Source organism: Petaurus breviceps, unplaced genomic scaffold, assembly GCF_028583685.1.
Source record: "Petaurus breviceps papuanus isolate PSGF00001 unplaced genomic scaffold, PetGlider_PUasm1.0 128, whole genome shotgun sequence".
Lineage (NCBI taxonomy): Eukaryota > Metazoa > Chordata > Mammalia > Diprotodontia > Petauridae > Petaurus > Petaurus breviceps.
This window is the reverse complement of record NW_027185664.1, coordinates 4,636,770-4,659,569: the sequence shown is the minus strand read 5'-3', so window position 1 is coordinate 4,659,569 and position 22,800 is coordinate 4,636,770. Positions and strand designations below refer to the sequence as shown.

The following is a 22,800-nucleotide window of genomic DNA, read 5'->3' as shown; positions in this document are numbered from 1 at the left end:
CAGATGAATCGCGCGTCTGGGCGACACTGTGGTTTTACTATTGAGCCCACGCCACGTCACGGGAGCAGCTCGGGGGCTTGGTGAGAAGGGCGCCCGCACCTCAGTCGGGAAGGGAGTTAAATCCAGACGCACGTTTACCAGCTGTGCGACCTTGGCCAAGTCCCTTAGCCCTTATCTGCCTCAGTTCATCTGTAAAAGCGGGGACACAACGGAGAAGGAGATGGCAAATCACTGCACTGTCTTTGCCGAGAAAAACCCCACGGTCAAGTCCTCGGAGTCAGTAGGATAGACCGAACAACCCCTCCCCCACCTGAAGCAGAAAGCTCCCCGGAGCCGGCCATAGGGCTCCAGCTGGAAAGCCCCGCCCCTCCTCCAGCCCCGCCCCCTGTCGGACCCCTCCCCCTCACCAGCCTCGGCCTCCCGCTTTGCATAGGTTTTTCTGTTTGTTTCATTCTGTTTGGAGGAGCCCGCCGCCAGCCCCGCCCCCCCCCCCCCCCGGCCCCCCCCTCCCCCGCCCGCCCCGCCCCCCTGTCGGACCCCTCCCCCTCACCAGCCTCACCTCCAGCTTTGCGTAGGTTTTTCTGTTTGCTTCGTTCTGTTTGGAGGAGCCCGCCGCCAGCGGCTCGGGATCGGCACGAAGGGCGGGGACTTTCCTTGCCGGCCGCCCACTGGGAGGGGCGCGAGACCGACGCACGCACGCACGCGCTCCCCCCGCGCGATGGGCTCCCCCCTCCGCTCCGCCGCCCGCGGGCCCGGGCCGGGAAGCGCGTAGAGCCGGCAGAGAAGCAGCTTCCTCCGCGGCGTGTGGTGAGACGCCCTCTGACGTGTCCTTCCGCCCCCCGCCTCCCCGCCCCCGGCCGGGTCCTGGGAAAGAGAAGCGAGCCGAGGACGAGGAGCGGAGAGTGGCTCCGGGGCGAAGGCGGTGCGGCGTGACGGGGGACATGTCGTCGCTGTGGGGACACGCGCTGCAGCCCTCCCCGGCGCCCGCCGCCGCCGCCAGCCCTTCCCCAGGGGCAGTCAACATTAACCGGCTGAGGGAGCCCGCGCTGCGGGGCCTCAGCGACGCCCTGGACCGAGCCGCCGAGGGCCGGGGCTGGAAGAAGCTGGCCGAGCTGGCGGGGACCCGCGGGCGCTACAGGCTCAGGTGTCCGGGGGTGGGGCCGGGCTGGGTGAGGGGCGGCAGGGGGCGGGGCGGGAGGACCAGCGGGGGGCGGGGGCGGGGAGGCAGAAAGGGGAAGGTGAGGGAGCCCTGAGCGCGCCCCCGAGGCCGGAGGGCGGTGAAGTGCGGCCAGCCCCTCCGCCTGCCCGTGCTGGGGCCTTACGGTCGGAGGAGAGACGTCCCGCACACCCCCCCCCGAGCGGTGCGGGGCGAGCAGGAAGCGCCCAGTGCAGGGTCCCGAAGGGAGCCAGAGGAGGCAGTGCTGTAGGGGGTGACACTGACACGGTGGGAGGCCAAGACCTCGAGAGGAGGAGGGTTTGAGTAGAGAGCAGGGAGCCTGAGGCAGCGCTGGGGCCGGAGGAGACCGGCGGCACTGACCCAGCCCGGCAGCCCGTCTCGTTGGGCTCCGCTAAACAAGGCAGCTCGCGCCTCGGCCCGGCCGGGGAGAGCGCGGGGAAGCACCTCGGGCCCAGCAGGCGGTGACTGTTCTTCGGCTTCTCTTGTGTGCGAGGCCCCGCTGAGCAGCGGGGTGCCGAGGCAGATGAGACGCGTTAATTCGGCTCATCCGGCCGGGTGAATGGCCCCGAAGTCACAGACCTGGGCTTGAAAGGTCAGGCCAAGAGTCCGGTGTGAGGGCCGAGTCTCTGACGCTACAGTGCCACCTTACATCCCTCCTTCCAGCCTCCCTCCCGCCCATCAAGAAGGAAAGAAAAATGATGCTCATTCTACATACGGAGTTAGGCAAAACACCTCCAGGTTCGCCACGTTGTGAGGGGAAAAGCAAGAAAAAGGGAGAGTGTGCAAGTTCCTCAGTCCTCCGTCTGGTCTGCAGGTGGACGGCATCTCCATCGCGAGCCCTTGGAACTGCCCCGGCTCCCGGCGTTGGTCACAATAACGAAGGCTGGCGCGGCGGACGATCGTTCCTGGCTCCCAGTTCTGCTCACTGCACTTTACATCAGTTCATTGAAGCCTTCCCAGATTTTTCTGAAGCTGCCCTCTTCGCCATTACTCAGGGCATCCTTAGACCATTCCTTACAGCATTACAGTGTATTCAGTCATTTTCCATCTGGTGGGCTTCCCCCATTTCCATATTTTGGCACCACGAAAAGAGCTGTGAATATTTTTCTACCCATGGATCTTGTCCCTTTTTCTTTGATCTCCTGACATGAGAGACCTTAATAGCAGCACCTGGGGACCAAAGGTTATGCACAGTTTTGTAGTCCTTTGGGCATAGGGCCAAATTGTTTTCTACAATAGTTGAGATCAGTTCACAGCTCCACCAACAGTGCATTAGCGTACCCATTTTCCCACATCCCCTCTAGCATCTGTCATCTTTCTCCATCATCTTAGCTAATCTGATGGGAGCAATGCGATACCTCACAGGTGTTTTAATTTGAATTTCTGTAATTATTAGTGATTTTGGAGCATTTTTTCATATAAGTATTGATAACTATGATTTCTTCTGAAAACCTACAGTGCACTTTCCATTGTGCCGTACGTACTGTAATAAAACAGTATGTGGAAAGTACCGAGGGTTGTGCAAACATAGGGTTGTGGTAGTTCAGAGGAGATGGGATCAGTGAAGTATTCTTGGAAGACTTGAGTTGTGATTGGAAGGATGGCTAGGATTTTGACAGGCATATCGAGGGGGGTATTTCACATAGAAGGAATGGAATAAAAAAAAGGTGGAGGGGTTCATTCACACAGAATCACATATTTAGAGCTGAAAGAGACTCAGACATCAGCTAGTCAAGCCCCTTATGTTACAAATGAGGAAACTGAGACCCAGGAAGGTTAAATAACTTACCATGGTTACATGGGTTCTAAGAGCCTGATTTTAACCCCAGGATCTCTAATTGCATATTGAGCACTATTCCTGTACCATGTTTTTGAGGGGAGTGTTAAGTAGTGTGAGACGCATGGCACACTGGGTAAATTGCTGGCCTTGGAGAGATAGGAAGACCTAGATTTATGTCCTGTCTTTGATACCCATCATCATTTGTCCCATGTGCCTATCCAACTACTCCCTGTCTCTCTCAAAGTCTTGTTCAAGGCTCAAATTTCCATGAAGCCTTAAGATCATCAGGTCGTAGAATTAGCACTGGAAGAGTCCTTTGAAGCCATATGATCCAACCTCTTTGTTTTATAGACCATAACATAATAGATTAGTACTGGAAAAAACCTCAGAGGTCAAGTGCAACCCTCTTACTTTGTAGATGAGGAAACTGTAGCCCAGAGAGGTCAAGTCCAAACCCAAGGTCATAGAGCTCCTCCCCTCCCTTACCACTGTAGTACCCACTTAATCTTCCTCTCTGAATTTCTGTAACAATTATGTACTGTTGCACTGGTTACTGGTCTATAAAACAAAGAGGTCGTATACTATGGTATTGTCTCTACAACTAGATTATAATATCCTGGAATGCAGGTTCCATGTATTTTTCTCCTGTGTTTTTAATAGCACCTGAAGATTAGAGAAGGAACTTAAACGCTTTTTTATTACGTCTTTCCCTCAAAATCATATCGAGCATCAGCATAAGAATCACAAAATTTCAGATTTGTAAGGGACCTCAGAGGCTATCTAGGCCCAGCAATGCCTTTTCTGCGAAATCTGGAGTCAGGCAGTTATTGCTTTGAGTGAGAACATCCCTGTGCAGATTTGGGGATGTCAGTTCACAAGCATTTATTGAGCAAATGTGCTACATGCTGTGGATGTAAAGAATAAGTAGAGAAGGTCCTTCCCTCATGAAGCTCACCTTGTAGCGAAAGAAATAACTTCTAAGTACTTAAGTACATGCATGATGAGAGCATTTCCCCCCAAAAATTTAGTGCCTTTTACAACGTTAAAGCTTAAGCTATTAAAGCTTTAAACTGCACTCAGATTTTTGGGACACTGTATAGCGCAGGTGAAAAGCAGTCTGAGAAACGAAAGCACTGGCAGCTGGGGGAACAGGAAAAATCTTCTGCAGGAGGTGGGATTGGGGTTAAGTCTTAAAGAAACCCAGGGAAAGCATAGGAAGACAAAAGTAATCAACAAGCTTTTATTAAGAATTTACTGTGTGCCAGGAACTGTGTTCAACCCTGGGGATTTAAAGAAAGGCAATATGATGGTTCCTGCCCTCGGAGGAGAAAACATGCATAAAATTGTACTTACAGAATATATGCAGGTCCTAGCAGTGTGTGGAGAAGAGGACCAGGAAAGGCACCCTTCAGAAGGTGGGATTTTAATTGAATCAGTGGAAGCCAGGAGGGGAGAGACTGAGGGAGAGCATTTCGGGCACCGGATGTCATCGGAGAGGCACAGAGTTGGGAGATGGGAGTACTTTGTCTGAGGAACAGCAGGAAGGTGTAGCGGCAAGCACCCCAAGCACGTCCTCAGGGTTTGCTGCTACCACAGGTTCTTGGATCTGCTTTGTTAAAGGAAAGCAACTCAAAATGGGTTAATAAGCTTACTTTAATCAGTCAGACATATATAGTTTACCTTGTTCAGGGGAAAAACGTCAGCACCCCGAACTTCAAAGCATACAGGCAGAATTATCAAGACAGAAATAGATCAAGTAGACAGCTTTCCAAACTGTCCAACCATTACATCCATACAACATCTGGGTTTCCACATCTGGGTTTTTCAAAGCCGGGGGGCTCTCAACAACGGCTTCCCAGAATTCAGATCAAATCACAGAACACTTCTCAAAGTGAGTCCCAAAACAAAGCTACACATCAGGGCTTATATAGCCTTCTCCTGGCTCAGAGAATGTAACAACCTTATTGACTCACTGGCCAATCAAGAAGTATCTACTGAAAAACAAGCCTCCCTCCCCAGGCTTCAGGTGCATTTTAGTCTAGGGGCAGGGAAGATCTTCCAAATTTGCATTCCCATTACAGAAGGTCAGTACAGCTAGAATATAGATTATAAAAGGGAAAGTAAAGAATAAGAAATTAGAATGATAGGAAGGAGATGGAATTTGGAGAGCTTTAAATGCTGAACAGAAGAGTTTATGTTTGATCCTGAAGGTAATAGAAGGTCCCTGGAGCTCATTGAGTGGGGAGTCATTGTGGTCAGACCTACTACGCTTTAGAAAAATCAGCTTGATGGCTGAGTGGAGGACAGACTGGAGTGAGGAGAGGTTGAAGTCAAGGAAACCAGTTAAGCTATTAAAGCAGTCCAAGGGAGAGGTGAAGAGGGCGTGCGTTGGGATTGTGGTTGTGTGAGTGGAGAGGACTCATCTACGAGAGATGTTGTAAAGATACCTGGCAGCAAATTGGATGTGTGAGGTGAGTAAGAGTGAGAATGAGGTTGAGATTTCTGGCCTGGATGTTGGAGAAGATGGTGGTAGCCTTGACAGTAGTAGGAAAACTGGGAAGAGGGGACGGTTTGGGGGAAAGATAATAAACTCTCTTTTGGACATGATGAATTTGAGATGGAATAGGAATGGATATTATAGACGTGGGAATCATCTACATTTAGATGATAAGTTAACCCATGGGAGCTGATGAGATCACCCAGTCAGATAATAAGAGAGCAGAAAGAGAAGCAGGCCTAGGACAGAGCCTTGGGAGACATCCAGGGTTAATGGGCAAGTTATGGATGAAGAAACAACAAAGGAGACCAAGAAGTGGATCAGATAAGAGAACCAGGAAAGAGAACTGTCAATAAAATCCAGAGAAGAAAGGGTCTCCAGGGGAAGGCAATCAAGCGTCAGATGTTGCTGAAGGATTAAGAAGAATGAAGACTGAAAAAAGAATATTAGACTTGGCTATTAAGATAGCATTGGTAACTAGAGCAGTTTTGACTGTAAGAGATCAGAATTCACATTGCAGAATGTTTAGAAGGGAGATGAGAAGAAAGGAAGTAAAGGCACTGAACTTAGAGTTGAGCCAGAAAGAAGAAGACAGAGAGGATAGCAGGTAGGGATGGTAAGATCAAGTGAGTTTTTAAGGATGGAGAAAACATAGGCATATTTGGAAGCGTAAGCAAAAGAGCCAGTAGACAGGGAGAGATTTAAGATAAGAGAGGAGGAAAGGTGCAATTTACTGGAGAATTTTGGTTTGTTTTGAAGCTTACATTTTGTTTTATTTATTTTTTGTACTATAAGTGGATAATTTTATTAAATTGTAAGCTTATTTTCTTTTTCTTAAATTTCATTGATTTATTTATTTTTAATTTTCAACATTTACTTCCATAAGATTTTGAGTTCAATCTGATAGAGTCTTTTCATATACATTCATATTAAATTTTCACATTAGTCATGTTGTAGAGAAGAATTAGAACCAATGGGAGAAACCATAAGAAAGAAGAAACAGAAAAAAAGAAAAAGAGAGCAAATAGTATGCTTGGATCTGCATTCAGACTCCATAGTTCTTTTTCTGGATGTGGATAGTATTTTCCATCATAAGTCTTTTGGAGAGCCTTGCATTACTGAGAAGAGCTAAGTCTATTTGAGTTAATCATTGCACAATGTTGCTTTTACTGTGTATAATGTTCTCCTGGTTCTGTTCATCTCACTCAGCATCAGTTCATTTAAGTCTTGTTTTTTCTGAAGTCCCCCTGCTTTCTTAGAGCGCAGTAGCATTCCATTTCTTTCATATACCACAACTCGTTCAGCCATTCTCTAATTGACTGGCACTCCCTCAATTTCCAATTCTTTGCCACCACAAAAAGAGCTACTATAAATATTTTTGTACGTGTGGGTTCGTTTCCCATTTTTATGATCTCTTTGAGATACAGACCTAGAAGTGCTATTGCTGAGTCAAAGGGTATGCACAGTTTTATAGCTCTTTGGGCATAGTTACTGGAGAATTTTTTAAGGAATGGCATCCAGGGCACTTGTAAAAGGGTTGGCCTTAGCAGGTAGAAGTGCCACCTCTTCATCAAGACAAAGGAGGTAATGGGGGAAGATAACTAAGTGACATCAGATAATATTTGAATGAGATAAGATAGAGGGGAGAAGGCAGCCTTCTCAGGGAATGGTCAGTGAAATATGAGGTGAGATCCTTAGCTGAGGAAAAGGATATGCTTTGGAAGTCTCAAGGAAAGACAAGATTGTTTGGTGTAAAAGCCACTGTGGAGAAGGGGATACGTAATAGAGCAGGGAGCAGATAGAATGTTTGCCTTGCTGATGTAGTTGGGGATACAACTTGGTTTGGGGATACAAACTTAGTTCAATATAAATATCTTACCAAATTAATGAACATTTCTCAGATGATGATTTCTCAAATGCTTGGACTCAGAGAATTATGTTAGATCCTGGGAATACAAATATGAAAATTGACAGTCTTTTTTCTTTAGAAAGGCTTAGTTTTGATTCCCATTTTTTACACATATTAGTTGGGTGTCTGTGGAATAGTCACCTAAGCTCCCTGAACCTTGGTTTTCTCAAGTGTAAAATGGGAGTCATGATACTTACAGTACATGCCTGGCATAGAAATTGCCTAGGGCCAAGACAGAGTCTTATGTAAAGTGGAGTTTTCTATAAAGGTGTTAAGCATGAAGATATTATACAGTCACATGAGGGAGCTAAAAACATCTGGCAGGTTATTTAGAAACTTTTGTTTTTGCTTTAGGACTCAATTCATAGCAAAGAGGAAAAAAATTATCTATTTGACAAAGACATAGGAGAAATAAGTATTTCTGAAACTTAGTGTATTAACTTTCCTATAAAGTCCTATACTATACTAAAGTAATGAGTGCCATACAGAGTAATGAGAGGAAAAGGGAATGATTAAGAGATGTTATGGAGGCAGAATCAGTAAGACTTGAAAACTGATTTTGGGGAGGAGAGAGAGAAGGAAGATCAAAGAAAATTTTGAGGTTATAAACCAGGGCAAGTAGGAATCTCTGGTTTCCCTGAACAGAAATAGAGAAGTTTTGGAGTAGAGGAAGGTGGGTTGTGGTTTTTTGTTTGTTTTTTTTTTGGAGGGGGAGGCAAAGAAAATGTGAAGATAATGACTTCAGTTATTGAAAATTTGAAGTAGTAACAGCATATTCAGATGGAAATATTCAGGGATGTGGAGATGCAGAACTGGAAAGACAGAAAGGCTGTGGGGGAGGAACAGGCCTATATAGATTTGAGAACTCATGTGAGCAGATGAAATCACCAGTGAGAAAGTGTAGAAATGAGAACTCTGTGTGGTCTTGGGGAGCATCCACACTTAAAAGTTAGGAGATGAACTGTATTCCAGCAAAGGAGATGGAGATGAAGCCATCAGACTGATGGGAAGAAAACCATGAGTTATTTTTGGAAGAGCCCAGGTTTCTTTGAGTACTAAGATAAAAATGGTGTGAGAGAATGAGATAAAGAATTAGGAGGAAGTTTGTAAACAGCATAATGGGAGGATGTTAGGAGCTAGGAAGGGCTGACCTAGATAGAGATGAGAATTGGGGGAGAGGTCATAGGTAAAAGGAGACTAGCTGAGACACAGGGATTAGAGGAAAAGGAGGTAAGAGAGTAATGACACCTAGACATTCAGTGGTTAGTCTCACGAAGTACGGCAGGAATAGCCTTTTCTCTCATTTTTCCTTCACCACCACAGACCTTATGAGAGTTGGGACTAGATTAGGACATAAGTGGCAATGTTGGTAGCAGACAAAGTAATGCGGCTTCTCACTTCAATGGTGGTAGCAGTCCCTACCCTTAGGGGTTATGTGAAGATGTAGCACAGTGTAGATACCAGTTTTGCAGATGGTGTTGAAAGTGGAGATAGTGCCTTCCTGCCAGTGTTACCAAGTGACGAAAAGGCCTGTGAGATGCCTTGGTCAGTAAATACCAGATGATCAGATCACCCAAGGACAGATTAAATTTATATTTTCACTTCTTATTCCCTTGACAAAGTATAAAAATCTAGAAATTGACATGTGGAGTAAGTTCCTAAAAATGTTTTTATTTTCAGTCGTCTGGACTTAGAGCAATGTTCTCTTAAAGTACTGGAACCAAAAGGAAGCCCTAGTCGATGTTTACTGACGCTCCTGGGTGAAAAAGGCTGCACAGTCACGGAACTGAGTGAGTTGCTTCAGTCCATGGAACATACTGAGGTTCTCCAACTTCTGGGTCCTCCAGGTTTGTTTTTTTTCTTTAAATTTATTATTCATAGAGCCATGAGGACACTGTGATGAGAAAATAATCTCATTTAAGTGACGGAATTATGTTGCCATGATAATTGTAAATGTATTTAGTCACTTTTTCTGTTATTTGAGGAAATAACTGTAAAACAGCCTTCTTTTGAAGTCTTCAAAGGAAATTGTGATTCAGCAGGCCAATGAAATTGAGAAATGTTTATGAATAACCAAGTCTGGCCTCTAACTTTCTGAAGAATATGTGATTATAAAATTGATTTTAAAGTATGAGATCACCAACAGTGATATTTTTTAAACTTGGTTCAATATAAATATCTTCTCAAATTAGTGAACATTTGTCAAATAACTGCTTGGACTCAGAGCATTGTGTTAGGTTTGGGGGATAGAAATATGAAAATTGACAGTCTTTTTCCCTTTAGAAGCATACAGTCTAGTACAAGGATAAAACATGTAGACAGATTAATACAAGTTAGAATGTGATAAATGCATAGAAGAAAGTCAAAGGAGATGGATTAAAAGATTTGTGGAAGGGATAGATGACTTCTAGCAAAGGGCATCAGGAAGGACTTCATGACGGGGGTGTCCCCTGAGCTGACCCTTAAAAGAAGAAAAAGATTTCGCAGAAGCACATGAGGTAGAGGAAGAAAAGATGAGATTAGCTGGAGCTTCTAGTATGTGAAGGGGAGGACCTCGAATGCCAGACCAAGAAGTTTTTACTTTAATCCTTTAGTCATTGGGAAGCTACTGAAGGTTTTTTGAGCATGAGATTATAGGATCATACCTGTGCATTAAAAACACTACTTTGGGGACTCATGATGAAAGGTGCTATCCACAACAAGAGAGAACTTGATAGACTCTGAATAGAGATTGAAGCATTAAAAAATATTTTTTTCTTGCTTTTTTTTTTTTACATCATGGCTTAATGTTGAAATACTTCAAAACACCTCATATGTATAATGCATACCATATTTCTTAGCTTTTTAATGTGTGGGGGAGGGGTAGATGGAGAGAATTTAGAATGAAGGATAAAAATATATTTTTTTCTTTAAAGAAAGAAATATTATTTTGGTGGCAGTGTGCAGGTTGGTTTAGAAAGGAGTGATACTAGAAACAAGGAAACTAGTTAGGAGGCAGTAGTTTAGGTAAGAATTTATGAGAATGGGAGTGGAAAGGATGGGGATTGGATGTAGAAGTAAAGTAAACAGTACTTAGCAGTTGATTGGCTGTGGAGGGGAGGGATAGTGAGGGAAAGAAGAGTCAAAGATAACTCCAAGCATTTAAGTCCAAGTGAATGGGAGAGTGGACATAAACAGAAAGGAGGAACTTAAAAGAAAGGTAGTTCTGCGGGAAAGGTGGGTTTAGTTTTGAATTTGATGTGATGGCAGGGAGCATGTGTGATATTGTCTAATACAAAGTTGGGAATAGAGGACTAAGAAAAGACTCTTGGATACAGAAATTAGCTTCACAGGCTTTGTACTTATGATAGTGATTTTTGGTTTTTTTTGCTTTTTGGAGGGGGGAGGGCAAGGCAGTTGGTGTTAAGTGACTTGCCTGAGGTCACACGGCTAGTACATATGATAGTGATTAGATTGAGGGAAGATTTCTTGTCCTCTTACTTGAAGATCTCAATTTATTAAAATTTTCAGGTACCTTAAACTCCTGCACAAAGTCCCACTCCAGTATTTCATCAGGTCATGGAGATTACCCAGGGCTCTTGAATGCTGTGCCAATTCTGGCTGGTTCTACCATGTTGTAAAAACCACAAACTATGTGTGCTTTCTGAGGACCAGCCATTCATCACCACTAGGCCACCTGTTAATTTGAGGGCGTAGTTGCAAATTGCTTTCCAGAATGGCTCTACTAATTCACAGTTCCACCACTAGTACATCAATAGTCCTGTTTTCCCTTAGCCCTTCCAACATTGGTCATTTTTGTTTTTTGTCCATTTTGCCATTTTGGTGAGAATGGAACCTCAGAGTTGCTTTAATTTAGATTTCTTTAGTTGTATGGAGCATTTTTATGTGACTGTTGATATTTTGAGTTTCTTCTCTTGATAACTGCCTATTCATTTCCTTTGACCACTTACCAGTTGGGAAATAACTCGTCTTATAATTTTGAATCAATTCTTTAGATATCTTGGAAATGCAATCTTTAAAAGAGAAAGTTGCTACAAAGATTTTTTTCCCCAGTTAACTATTTCCCTTCAAATCTTAAGTTCATTAGATTTGTTTGGATAAAGCCATTTACATTTTATGTCATTAAACTTGTCCATTTTATCTTATGTGATCTTTTTTATCCTTTTTGGTCTTGAACTTTACCTAATACCTAAATCTCAAAGGTAACTTCTTCCTTGTTCCTCTAATTTATTATATGGCCTTTGAGATCTATGTCATATATCCACTTTGCGTTTGTTTTGGCATATGGAGTAAGGTGTTGGCATAAAACTGGTATCTGCCATACTGCTGTCCTGTTTTCCCAGAAGTTTTTGGTCAAATGGGAATCTTGAACTAGATCTCAAAGACTTCACATTAAAAAGAAAAGCCTTCTCATGATTATTAAGCTAGGTTTGAGTTTTGAGTCATATGTCACCACGAAACATTATGTATGAAATTCTGTGACCATATTTTATCCTTTAGTTTTGAGAAGCAGGATGCCACTCTGAAAAGCTCAAGTATCCCTCCTTCGAAAAGTCCTTTTTGCCCTTTTAACCTTTTTTCCCTAATGATAGAATTAACATATTCTTTTCACCATCCCTAAGACAGATTGTTCTGATAACCTACAATTTTTTCAGGGCTGTACCTAGGACACTCTCACATTTTAGGAGAAAGGCAAGAAACAAGAAAAGTATTTTGTGCTTTACCAATTATGTATTGGTTTTGGATATTTAATTTTAAAGTAGTTATGTAGTATATCTGGAATAAGAAGATAAGGAACCATTTGTCATTTGAGTATCATTAGGATGAGAAGACATATTTTGTCTTAAAAATGTTTCTATCCCAGGGCAGCTAGGTGGCGTACTGAATAGAGCACCAACCCTGGAGTCAGGAGGACCTGAGTTCAAATGTGGCCTCAGACATTTGACATGCTTACTAGCTGTGTGACCTTGGGCAAATCACTTAACCCCAGTTGCCTTGCCTTCCCCCCTCCAAAAGAAAAGAAGAAAAAAAGAATGTTTTTATCCTCCATTCTCCTTTTCATATCCACATTTTTAAATATGACAAAAATTCTTAAATTATAGTGAGTTTGTTTTTCCTGATACTCTTGCCATTCACTCTTAAGTGTCTGGTAGATGTGTAAATATTAAAGTTGTTCTTAGAAATTATTTTTTCCTATACTTAGTTAAATATTCAGTAAGATGTTTCAGCAAAACTAGCCTTTATTTTTTTTAAAGGGGTATCCCTCCTCTGAATTCATCTGTGAATTAAATATAATTAGAAACAAACAAAAAAGAACCCCTAAACACAGTGAGGAAATATAAATAGGACTTGGAGACAGCAGTAAGTGTCCTTGATATTTGGTTTGTGTTTTATGAAGCTATAATGCTATAATCACAATGAATGGGTAGGTTATAACTACCAGCAGAAGAAAATAATTTAACTACATATATGGGACACTGTTAACCTAAAGTCTCATGTATTTAAGAATATTACAAATCGAGAAATAGGAATTATAGGGCACTGTTTTTGTCACTTTTATTTAAACAAGAACATGTGGGATAAATGTGCTTATTGCTAGAACAAGCTTGTCTGTTGAGTTCACTGAATTCTGAATTATCTGCACACAGATTATCTACTTTGTGAATTATCTTTGATGGCCTCCCCTTTTTTAGGTAGCAGATTTTTACAGCATAAAAATTTTTTCCCTAATCAGTAAGAACTATCCAAATGGACTGTGTCTAGTAGAGTTGAGCAGGGAAAAGATTGGATATGTTCAGAAACGAGGAAGGAGAGAGGTGAAAGTGGTTCAGTTATGACTGAATATTTTTCAGATTATTATTTAACAATTACTGCATTTCTTCATGGGATCTACAATCCTCTTCCATTACAGTCCATCCTCACCTTCTCTCATAGGTGTCTTCTTATTTATGTTTACCTGCAGATCTTTCACAGGATTAACCCATTGTCCTCTTTCTGAGTCTTTGCTTTTTTGTGGGTATCAGTGCAATACCCACTCATTGAACAAGCATTTGGTAAGTGCCTGCTGCTTGTCAGGCAGTGTGGTAGGTTGTGGGCATACAAGTACAAAGAACGAAACAGCTCCTACTCACAAGGAGCTTATATTCTAATTGGGGAAATAACAAGTGTAAGTCAGTAAATACAAAGTACTTAAATACGGGGGAGGGAGAACACTAGCAATTGTGAGGAAGGCTATGATGCTAGAATTGAGTCTTAAAAGAAGAGAGGAATTCAGGGAAGCAGAGGTAAGGAGGAAGTGCATTTTGGGGCCTGGGGAATGGAGTGTTATTTTTGAGGCACAGAGAAAAGGCCAGTCTGGCTCTATGGGACGGGAAATCATTTCTCATGAGGCTGCAACGATAGGTTGGGACTAGACTCTGCAGGTCGTCAGAAGCCAAACAGATGAGTTTGTATTTGCTTCTCGGCAGTAAACCACTAGAGTTAATTGACGAGTCACATAGTTCTGAGATTAAGGGAAATCACTTTATCAGGAATGTGTAGGACGGATTGGAGTGGTAAGAGACTAGGCAGAGAGACACATTAGGAATTATGGTGCCGTTGGTAAAAAAACAGGAGCTCGTAAGGGGAAAGGTAACGAATTCCGTTTTGGGCACGTTGAGTTCAAGATGTCTCTGGGACAGCCATCTGTTATCCATCAATCTCATTTTATGATAGATCCACCTACATTTTCTGGACATAGATTTCCTCAGTGAGACCCCTTAATTCATTTTCTTGCTCTTAAGAAACTTGTACTTTGTAATAGCAATTAGCATACACTTTTCCATTGCCCTTTGGGTTATCCATAATTTTATTTCTTTGGAAACTGGGATGCTTTGAGATTTGTAACTATACAGCATCATTTGGAGAAAATTTGTATTAAAAAGATAGAATTTTGTGCCAGGGAGCAGCTGAAATTTATTAAAAGCACCACATAACATGTTTTTTTTTTTTAACTTTTTCAGTGTTTTTATTGGTTGTGCTGCTTTTTTCCCTCTTTTTCTTTTTTGTCTTTAGAAAACACTTTTTATCATATGGGTTGGCTCTATGGGAGGGGGAGACAGGGATACTGGGGAAGACTGATGATGCACAAAACAGAAGACATAAAACCTTTAAAAAGCACTCCCATAATTTTCCAAATGCAGTTCAGTCTGTTCTCTTCAATGCTGAATCCTACTTACTGTCCATTTGCAGAATATGCCCCAAATATATGTATTACTGTTCAGTATACTGGCCTACTTAATACTGTATTAAATTAATAACAGTCATGATAATAAATAATACTAGCTCACATTTGTAAAGCACTTCAAAGTTTACAGATTATTTTCTTCACAACCCTATGAGGTAGGGTATTTTTCCCCAAAGCTAAATATATTTTAAAATTTTTAAATTATTCCTTTTATATATTCATGTTCCTCTCCCTCCATGAACATATTTGGAAGCAAACTATATTCAGAATGTTTGAGATAATCATTACTACTGTTTGATGTTGGAGTGCTTACTTGTATCTCCTAACTTTAACTGTGTCCCAGTTATCCCTCAATCAACTCACAAGTATGTATTAAATTTTTACTTCAAAATGTATTTAGATTGGGGCGGCTAGGTGGCGCATTGAATAGAGCACCGATCCTGGAGTTAGGAGGACCTGAGTTCAAATGCGGCCTCAGACACTTAACACAAAAACTAGCAGTGTGACCTTGGGCAAGTCACTTAACCCCAGTTGCCCTCCCAAAAAAAGGCAAAATGTATTTAGATTTTTAAATCTGCTAGGTTCCAAAAGCAGTCATTATCAGTACCTTTTTTCTTGACAAATATACAAAATTATAACTGATCTTATAACTTTGTTTGAATTGGTTAGATAATTCTGCATTGGCTATAAATAACAAGTTGGTGTGATGGAGTCATTTAGAGGGCCTTTTTTCATTTCTAATGTTTTGCTGCGTTGAAAAAAAATCAGTTGTGCTATTGTTTTTTTCACCATTTTTTTTATTTACGTCTCCAAGCCGAGGCCAGTATTGATAGTGTTTTGCAGTTTTCAGAACATTTTTGCTTACATTTTAAAAAATAATGTATTTATTGTTATTCTGAACTTGAAAATACCAACATATATATATATATATATATACATGCAATTACATGTATAAAGAACTAATAAAGAGGATTGTACATGAAATTCTGAATCTATATTACAGCCTGCTTTTTAAAAGTATGTAATAAATAAATCATGTTAGTTTCAACGATCTCTTACTTGTCTGTTTCTCCTTTCTGTGCATTAAAAAATACTTCAGTGCTCCTTTTCTACCTTCTTGGTGTCACCATTGCTGTTCTTCCTCCTCCCTTTCTGTTCCCATTTAAAAAAACAAAACAAAACATTGGATGGCTAGGTGGCACAGTGAATAGAACACTGATCCTGGAGTTAGGAGGACCTGAGTTCAAATGTGGCCTCAGACATTTAACACTTACTAGTCTCATGACCTTGGGCAAGTCACTTAACCCCAATTGCCCTCTCCTTCCCCCTCCAAAAAACAAAAAAATAAAAAAAAAAAACCAACAAAATAAAACTAAGCCCATGTAACAGATAAGTAAAGTCAAGCAACACAGTCAAGATTGTCCTTTGCTGCACTGAAAATGGCTTTGTCCTGGGAGGATGGGATTGGCCTATAGGGAAACATATGTTACTTATAGATGTACAAACTTTTGGGGAATATCATATTAATCTTCCTTGCAACACAAAAAGGTTTTTTCAGGATTAATGTTAAAATTCAAAAAGTAGCAGTTATTTTTAATAGCTGTCTGGGCAAGAGGATACTTTTGAGTAATTATCTTATGAGTGTAGGGGCATTCCTTATATTATCAGCTTCTAGAGGTGCAGATACATAGTCAATTTTGAGAAGAGTTTTATTTGTAAAAGTAAAACTATTATATACATTGATACATTTAAGTTGATAGGCACAGTAGAAAGATTTCTGAAAAGCTGTAATTGTATTTTAAGTGCAGGAGGAAAGAAAATTTCTTAAAAGGAATTTGTGGTGAATCTTTTTTAGAAAATGCAGAATCACCCCCTAACTTATCTTTTTTATGTTTTTAATTTTTATATATCAAGGCTTCGACACAAATGCATATGTTTTATTTACAGGTGTTGCATGCATTCACTTGCATAAATACTAAGTTTCATTATATTGTGTAATATTTTCTGAGGCTTACAGGAAATCAAGTCACCTGTCAGACTACCCACAGATAATATCTAAAAATGTGTTTATTTGCCCAGAAGTTATGCATATCCTTTTAAATAGAATTTTCATTTATATTCAATATCTATCATATATATCTAGATATACATTAAATTCCATGTATCTGTGATGTCCTTAATTATAATTGCCTAGCTTCTCACTCTCATGTGAGTTAAATGGGTGGCTGAGGGTAAAACATATACTCTTTTATCACAGTTGTAATACATGTAAGGAAGGAAATGAGTGGGTAGAACAAGAGAATCAAGTATTGAGAGTGCTGTTCTTTACTGAGAGCAGTTTTTAAAATAATATTACATCTTAATTCCCAACTGTGAAGCAACATGTAGGCTTAGTAGACTCAGTTTTATGTTAGAAAACCAAACTACAGAAGGTATTTGGAGTACATTACAGAATTAGAAAATCTTAGATTTGAGAGGGACGTTATTTAGCTCAACTACCTACCTAGGCCAGGAAATCTTTTTAACATAATTCCTGGCAAATGGTTATCTAGTCTAATAATTCCATTGACAAGAAGTTTGAAGCTTAGTGCATTTTTAAAAAATAGCTGATACTATTGTTGAACAGTACTACATAGGAATTTTAAAAATCCCTTTTTGGACATATATGATTGTGTTTTTGCTATTACCCAAGAATATTTGTTAGGGCAAATTATTAAATAGTTTTAAGAGCATACTGTTCTCCTTCTGACAGAGAGGTGATAAACTCAAGAATGAAGCATATTTTTTCAAATACAACCAATGTTAGAATTCATTTTGCTTTACTATACATATTTGTTACAAAGGTTTTGTTTTTCTTTTTTCCCCTCAATTTGGAGGAGGAGGGAGTAGAAAGAAAGAGGAAAGGAGGAAGCTATGGTGAGGGTTGCTGTAACAAAAAGGAAAGAAATGATCATTGATATTTGCTTTTGAAATGCACGGAGGAAAAAAAAACCAGAATAAGACCAGAAGGAATCACAGACTAACTGGTGTGGGGAGATGTCAGTAATGGAGCCTAGAAAGGAGTGAAGGCTGGCTTGAGCACTTCCTTAGAATGGTGGTTCCAGGAAGAGCTTATCCATCAGAGGAAGAGGCCTCAGAGGCCAAGGCATTTTCCAGGGTGAGAAGACCACAAGGGGAGAGGCATCTTACAAGGAAAGAAGGTTGTTGTTGGGGATAGTGAAGTCTAGAGAGCCAAGATGGGAGCTGGGAGAGTTAGGAAGGAGGAGTGAGCATAGCTGGCTCATGCACTTCCTTAGAATGGAGGCTCCAAGAGGGAATGTTTTTATAGTGCTATTTTAGTTGATGTTTAAATTCAGAATTTAAGAAATAGAAACAAATGAATTGAAAAGTGGTAGGAAAAAATAATAGCTAACATTTATACAGTACATGAAGTTTTACAAAGCACTATACATGCATTATCTCATTTGATTCTCACAATTGTGAGATAGATGTTACTGTATGGGGTAACTGGGTCCCAGAGAGGTTAAGTGGGTGGCCTAGAGTTTCACAGTTAGTGTTCAATGCAGGATTCTTGACTCCAAGTCCAGCACTCTGTCTACTATACTACCTAGAGAGAAAGAATGATGAACTCTTAAGTTCTCTCAGGGTTTTGTTTTTTAAATATTTTCTGCATCCTCCAGCGTCTGCTCCCCTCTCTAGAATACTAAGGGTTCATTAAATCATAGAATCATAGATTTATAACTTAAAAAGGGAAGCACTCTTGAGGCCCACTGAGTTTATGACTCTCCCAATATCACACAGGTTGGAACATAGCATTTAAATAGAATAATGAGAAACTTGAAAAGCCTGGCTGGGGCCAAATCAAGGAGGGTCTTATGTGCCAGAGTAAAGAGCTTTGATAGTTGAAAAAACTTTACTTGGGAAATAGGGAAAAGACATGATCAAAATCCCAATATATATGGATCTTTTATTCAACAATTCTTCAAATTCTTTCAGTGTTTTAAATCTTTTCCCTAACACAGTTTCACCATCCTAAAGTTCTTTTGACAGAACTTCTATACCAGATATTAAGATATATTACTAGTGATATGAATATCACACCATAAAGCATATCTTTATAAGTCATATGTTCAACTATTTTAAAATGAAATAAAACCTTTTACTAGAAATATTCAGCACAATGCTTTTATTATAAATTTTTAGCACTATGGTAGGGCACAGGACATTAATAATGTATATTGTGTTATAAAATATACCTTCAAAATAATAATGTTTATATTGCTCTATGTTCCAGGTACTGTGCTAAGTAGTTTATAATTGTCACATTTCATCCTCACAGCAACACCAGGAAATAGGTGCTATTATTTTCTCCATATTACAGTTAAGGAAACTGAGACTAAGTGATCTGCTCAGGGTCGCACAACTAGTAAGTGTATAAGACCAGATTTGAACTCAGATCTTCCTCACTCAAGGCCTGTTGCTCTATCCATACACAATTTCACTGCCTGAATAATAGCCCTTTACTTTACAAGAATTTTTTAAAAATCAAGTTTATTTTATAATTTTGTTCTATATCTGATAGTTACTGTTTTATCCAGAGGAAACTGCTGAAATGTCAGTTCCATTCATTTTGCAAAAATTGATTGAGTACCTACTGTATGCCAGGCACTGTGATAGGTTCCTAGTAGGGTGCAAAGATGAAAAAGTCACAGTCCCTGCTCCGAAGGAGTTTAAAGTCTAGTAGCAGAGGTAAAATATGCACACTAATAAATTTAATATAAAGTAGAATGTAATAAATGCAGAAGTGCAATTCGAAGAAAAGGGAGAAGAGTGTGTCTGGCTAAGGGATCTGGGGACACTTCATGACTTCCTGCATTTGAGTCAACTCAGTGAAGAATGGTTACAATTTTAACCGAAAGAGATAGGGATGGGTAAGTTTCCAAGGCATAGGGAATAGTGTGAGCAAAGACACAAAGACGTGTAATTTGGTGGATGTTTTAAAGACTGACAAGTATTTTAGTTGATTTTAGAGGAGTGTATAGGAAAGAAAATAGTGTTATGAAAAGGTTGAGTGTTTATAAAGGGCCTTGAATTTGATCCTAAAGAGTTTGGGTTAATCTGTAGCAGAATCACAACATTTATAACAACATCTCATATGTGTTAAATGCTTTAAAGTTTTCAAAATGCTTTATGTACCTTATCTCATTTGACTAATGTTTGAATAATATATTAAAGGACCTGTACTGTTTACACCCCACTCTATCATGATATTTTGCAGTGAGCAAACTAGAAATGTTTTTGTTAGATGTGCTTTTTTCTGATTAACTTTCCAGAACCATTGCATTCACTTCTCCTTCTATAAACTTGACTATATATATATATATATACAGATTTTCTATTGGAAACTTATAACAAATAAATTCACAGCCTAATTGCAAAATTTTCATTTAATTTGGGGAATAATAATTAGGAAAGTTTCTTTCTCATCATTTTATCACATAGTAAAATCAATTTTTTTGTTTTTTTCCCTTAAAGGAATAAAGATTATTGTAAACCCCGTCTCAAAGGCTATATTAGCAGGACAATATGTCAAGCTTTGTTGTCGGGCAACTGGACATCCTTTTGTGCAGTATCAGTGGTTCAAAATGAAAAAAGAGGTAAAAGCTTCTAAAATTTACATAAGTTCAAACAGATTGATAAGAGAATTAGGAAAAGTAAATTAGTGTACTGAATATGTTTGGGGGAATTTCTTTTAAGGTACTCATAAAAATTGTATTAACTTTGCAGTTTATTTCATTAGATGTTATTCTAGCACCACTTAGTGCAGTTGGAGTTCTTTGGTCAGTTCTTTGGTACATTTTCCATGTAATGTGGTACCCCTGATCTTTTGCACCTTTTACATAATAGAATGTTTTGGATCAGTAAAAATGGTAATATTCCAAAATTAATAACCTCTTTTATTGGGTTTTTCTTAAAACCTTAGTTCTTTTATGTTGACTCTAATAATAGATATGCCATTGAAAAAACTTGTTTCTTTTTTTTTTTTTTTTAATCAATGGGGTTAAGTAACTTGTTTAAGGTTACACGGCCAGTTATTTTTTGTATTTTGTGTGGGTGTTAATTATCTGAGGCCGGAACCGATCCCAGGTCTCCCGACGCTGGGGCCGGCACTCTTACTGTGCCACCTGGCCACCCCCCAAAAAAAACTTGTTTCTTTATGGTTACTTAACTCATAAAAATATTTTACACAAAATAGCAGAGGAGCAATTTCTAATCCCTATTAGATGTGAGTAATTGAGCTATTTTTTTAAAATTGTAGTATAGTCAATTTTCTATTACATAAGATAATGGGTAGTCACCTTTTGTGATAGAATAATCTATGCAGAATTGTCCATCCCAGAAGCTGAGCAAATAGTGAAGTAGTAAATTAGTGATGCAGGTTAAATGAGGGCATTCTGGTTATTCTGGTTGATTAGTCCCTTTCCTCCTCCACACTTTGTTTACCCCTGTTAAATTACTTATCTTTCACAAAGACTGATGTTGAAGTTTACTTTATGATTAATAAACAGCAAAGTAGAAGTATAGTATAAGTACTAACAATATTTGAAGAGAAAACAAACAGCAAAGTAATCAGAAGTTAAGGGAGGAGATAGCCATTGATTGGGGAATGACTGAATATGTGGTAAATGAATGAAATGGAATAGTGAAGAAAGTGAAGTGAAAAAATGAGGATTATGAAGGAAGGATTATGGAGGAAGCAGAGAAAGATGTGTATAAACTGATGCAAAGTGAAAAAAACAGAACCGGAAAAGAAATAATCATGAAACTCTAGTGGTCATTTTGCTCAAAAGAAGCACCTTCTTTTTTTAGCCCCAGAAGTGGGAGACTATGGGTATGAAACACTATAGACTTTTAAAATGTGTTGTTTAGATTGGCTAAATCATTTTCTTTCCTGTTTAGTCTTTGTTATGAAAGATGTCTCTGAGAGCTGTGGCAGGGGGCGGGGCGTGGCTTGACATGGAGGTGGGCTCCACACAAATAAACATGGAGTCCATCTTCCACGAGAAACACGAAGGCTCACTCTGTACTCAACATTGTCTGAATCATCTGTTGCAAGGGGAATATTGTAGCCCTGTGGAATTATCCTGTATGAAGAAGAAAGGATGAGGATGACAGAGGGAGGAGTCACTAGTGAAGACTATCAAACGTTTTTACAGCAACCTTCAGGAAATATGGATGACAGTGGTTTTATCTCTGTTCAAGTTATAAGCAATGCCTTGAAAGTTTGGGGTTTAGAGCTAATCTTCTTCAATAGCCCAGAGTATCAAAGGCTTGGGATCAATCCTATAAATGAAAGATCATTTATATGCAATTATAAGGAACATTGGTTTATGGTTCGAAAATTAGGAAAACAGTGGTTTAACCTAAATTCTCTCTTGATGGGTCCAGAATTAATATCAGATACTTACCTTGCACTTTTCTTGGCTCAGTTACAACAGGAAGATTATTCCATATTTGTAGTTAAGGGTGAGCTACCAGACTGTGAAAATGATCAGCTCCTGCAGATGGTTTGGGTACCACAAATGCATAGACCAAAACTCATTGGAAAAGAATTAGCTCACCTAAAAGATCAGAATACAGAAAACAGATCTAGAGCAGTCTTTAGAAGTAAGGCATTCATGTGATGGAACAGGAATGTTAGATGAAGATGAAGAGAATCTACAGAGAGCTCTAGCACTAAGTCAACAGGAAATTGGTATGGAAGATGAAGAAGCAGGTCTGCATGGAGCAATTCAACTTAGTATGCAAGGTGACTCCAGAAATAATATTTCGGAAGATATTCCACAGATATCAGGTGCAAATTCACCAACATCTCTTACTTCAGAAGAACTATGAAAGAGAAGAGAAGCCTGCTTTGAAAAGTAAAGTAGTTGATACTGAATTAAAACTGCATGTTTAAAAAATTAAAAAATAAAATAAAAGATGTTTCTCTGGGAAGAGGAGAGAGAGGGATCCATTGGGAAATTTAAGTGATGTAAAATCAAAAGATACAAATAAAAATAAAGGGAAAGTAGCTTTTTCATGAGGATTGAGTATATTTTCAAACATTTTAATCATAAAAGAATTTTTTTAAGCCAGGAGTTGTTCCAAAAGAAGAATCATACATGTTACATATTTTCAGAGATCATGAATTATACATTTTAGGCTTCTT

The 22,800-nt window shown here is 39.8% G+C and overlaps 1 protein-coding gene and 1 pseudogene across 2 annotated transcripts in view; both read left to right on the top strand.

Annotated features, from left to right (window-relative positions):
* Positions 1-810: 810 nt before the first annotated feature.
* Positions 811-22,800, top strand: part of LOC138171803 (mucosa-associated lymphoid tissue lymphoma translocation protein 1-like) — a 91,668-nt gene continuing 69,678 nt past the window's right edge. The window contains exons 1-3 of one of the 2 annotated variants that reach the window (XM_069101400.1): positions 811-1,144; positions 9,044-9,210; positions 20,124-20,245. In XM_069101400.1, the coding sequence (XP_068957501.1) occupies positions 942-1,144; positions 9,044-9,210; positions 20,124-20,245 (492 nt within the window). In that variant the 5' untranslated portion in view covers positions 811-941. The remainder of the gene's footprint in view (positions 1,145-9,043; positions 9,211-20,123; positions 20,246-22,800) is intronic. The other variant, XM_069101401.1, reaches the window with a different exon arrangement.
* LOC138171820 (ataxin-3-like) lies at positions 20,808-22,756 on the top strand (annotated as a pseudogene).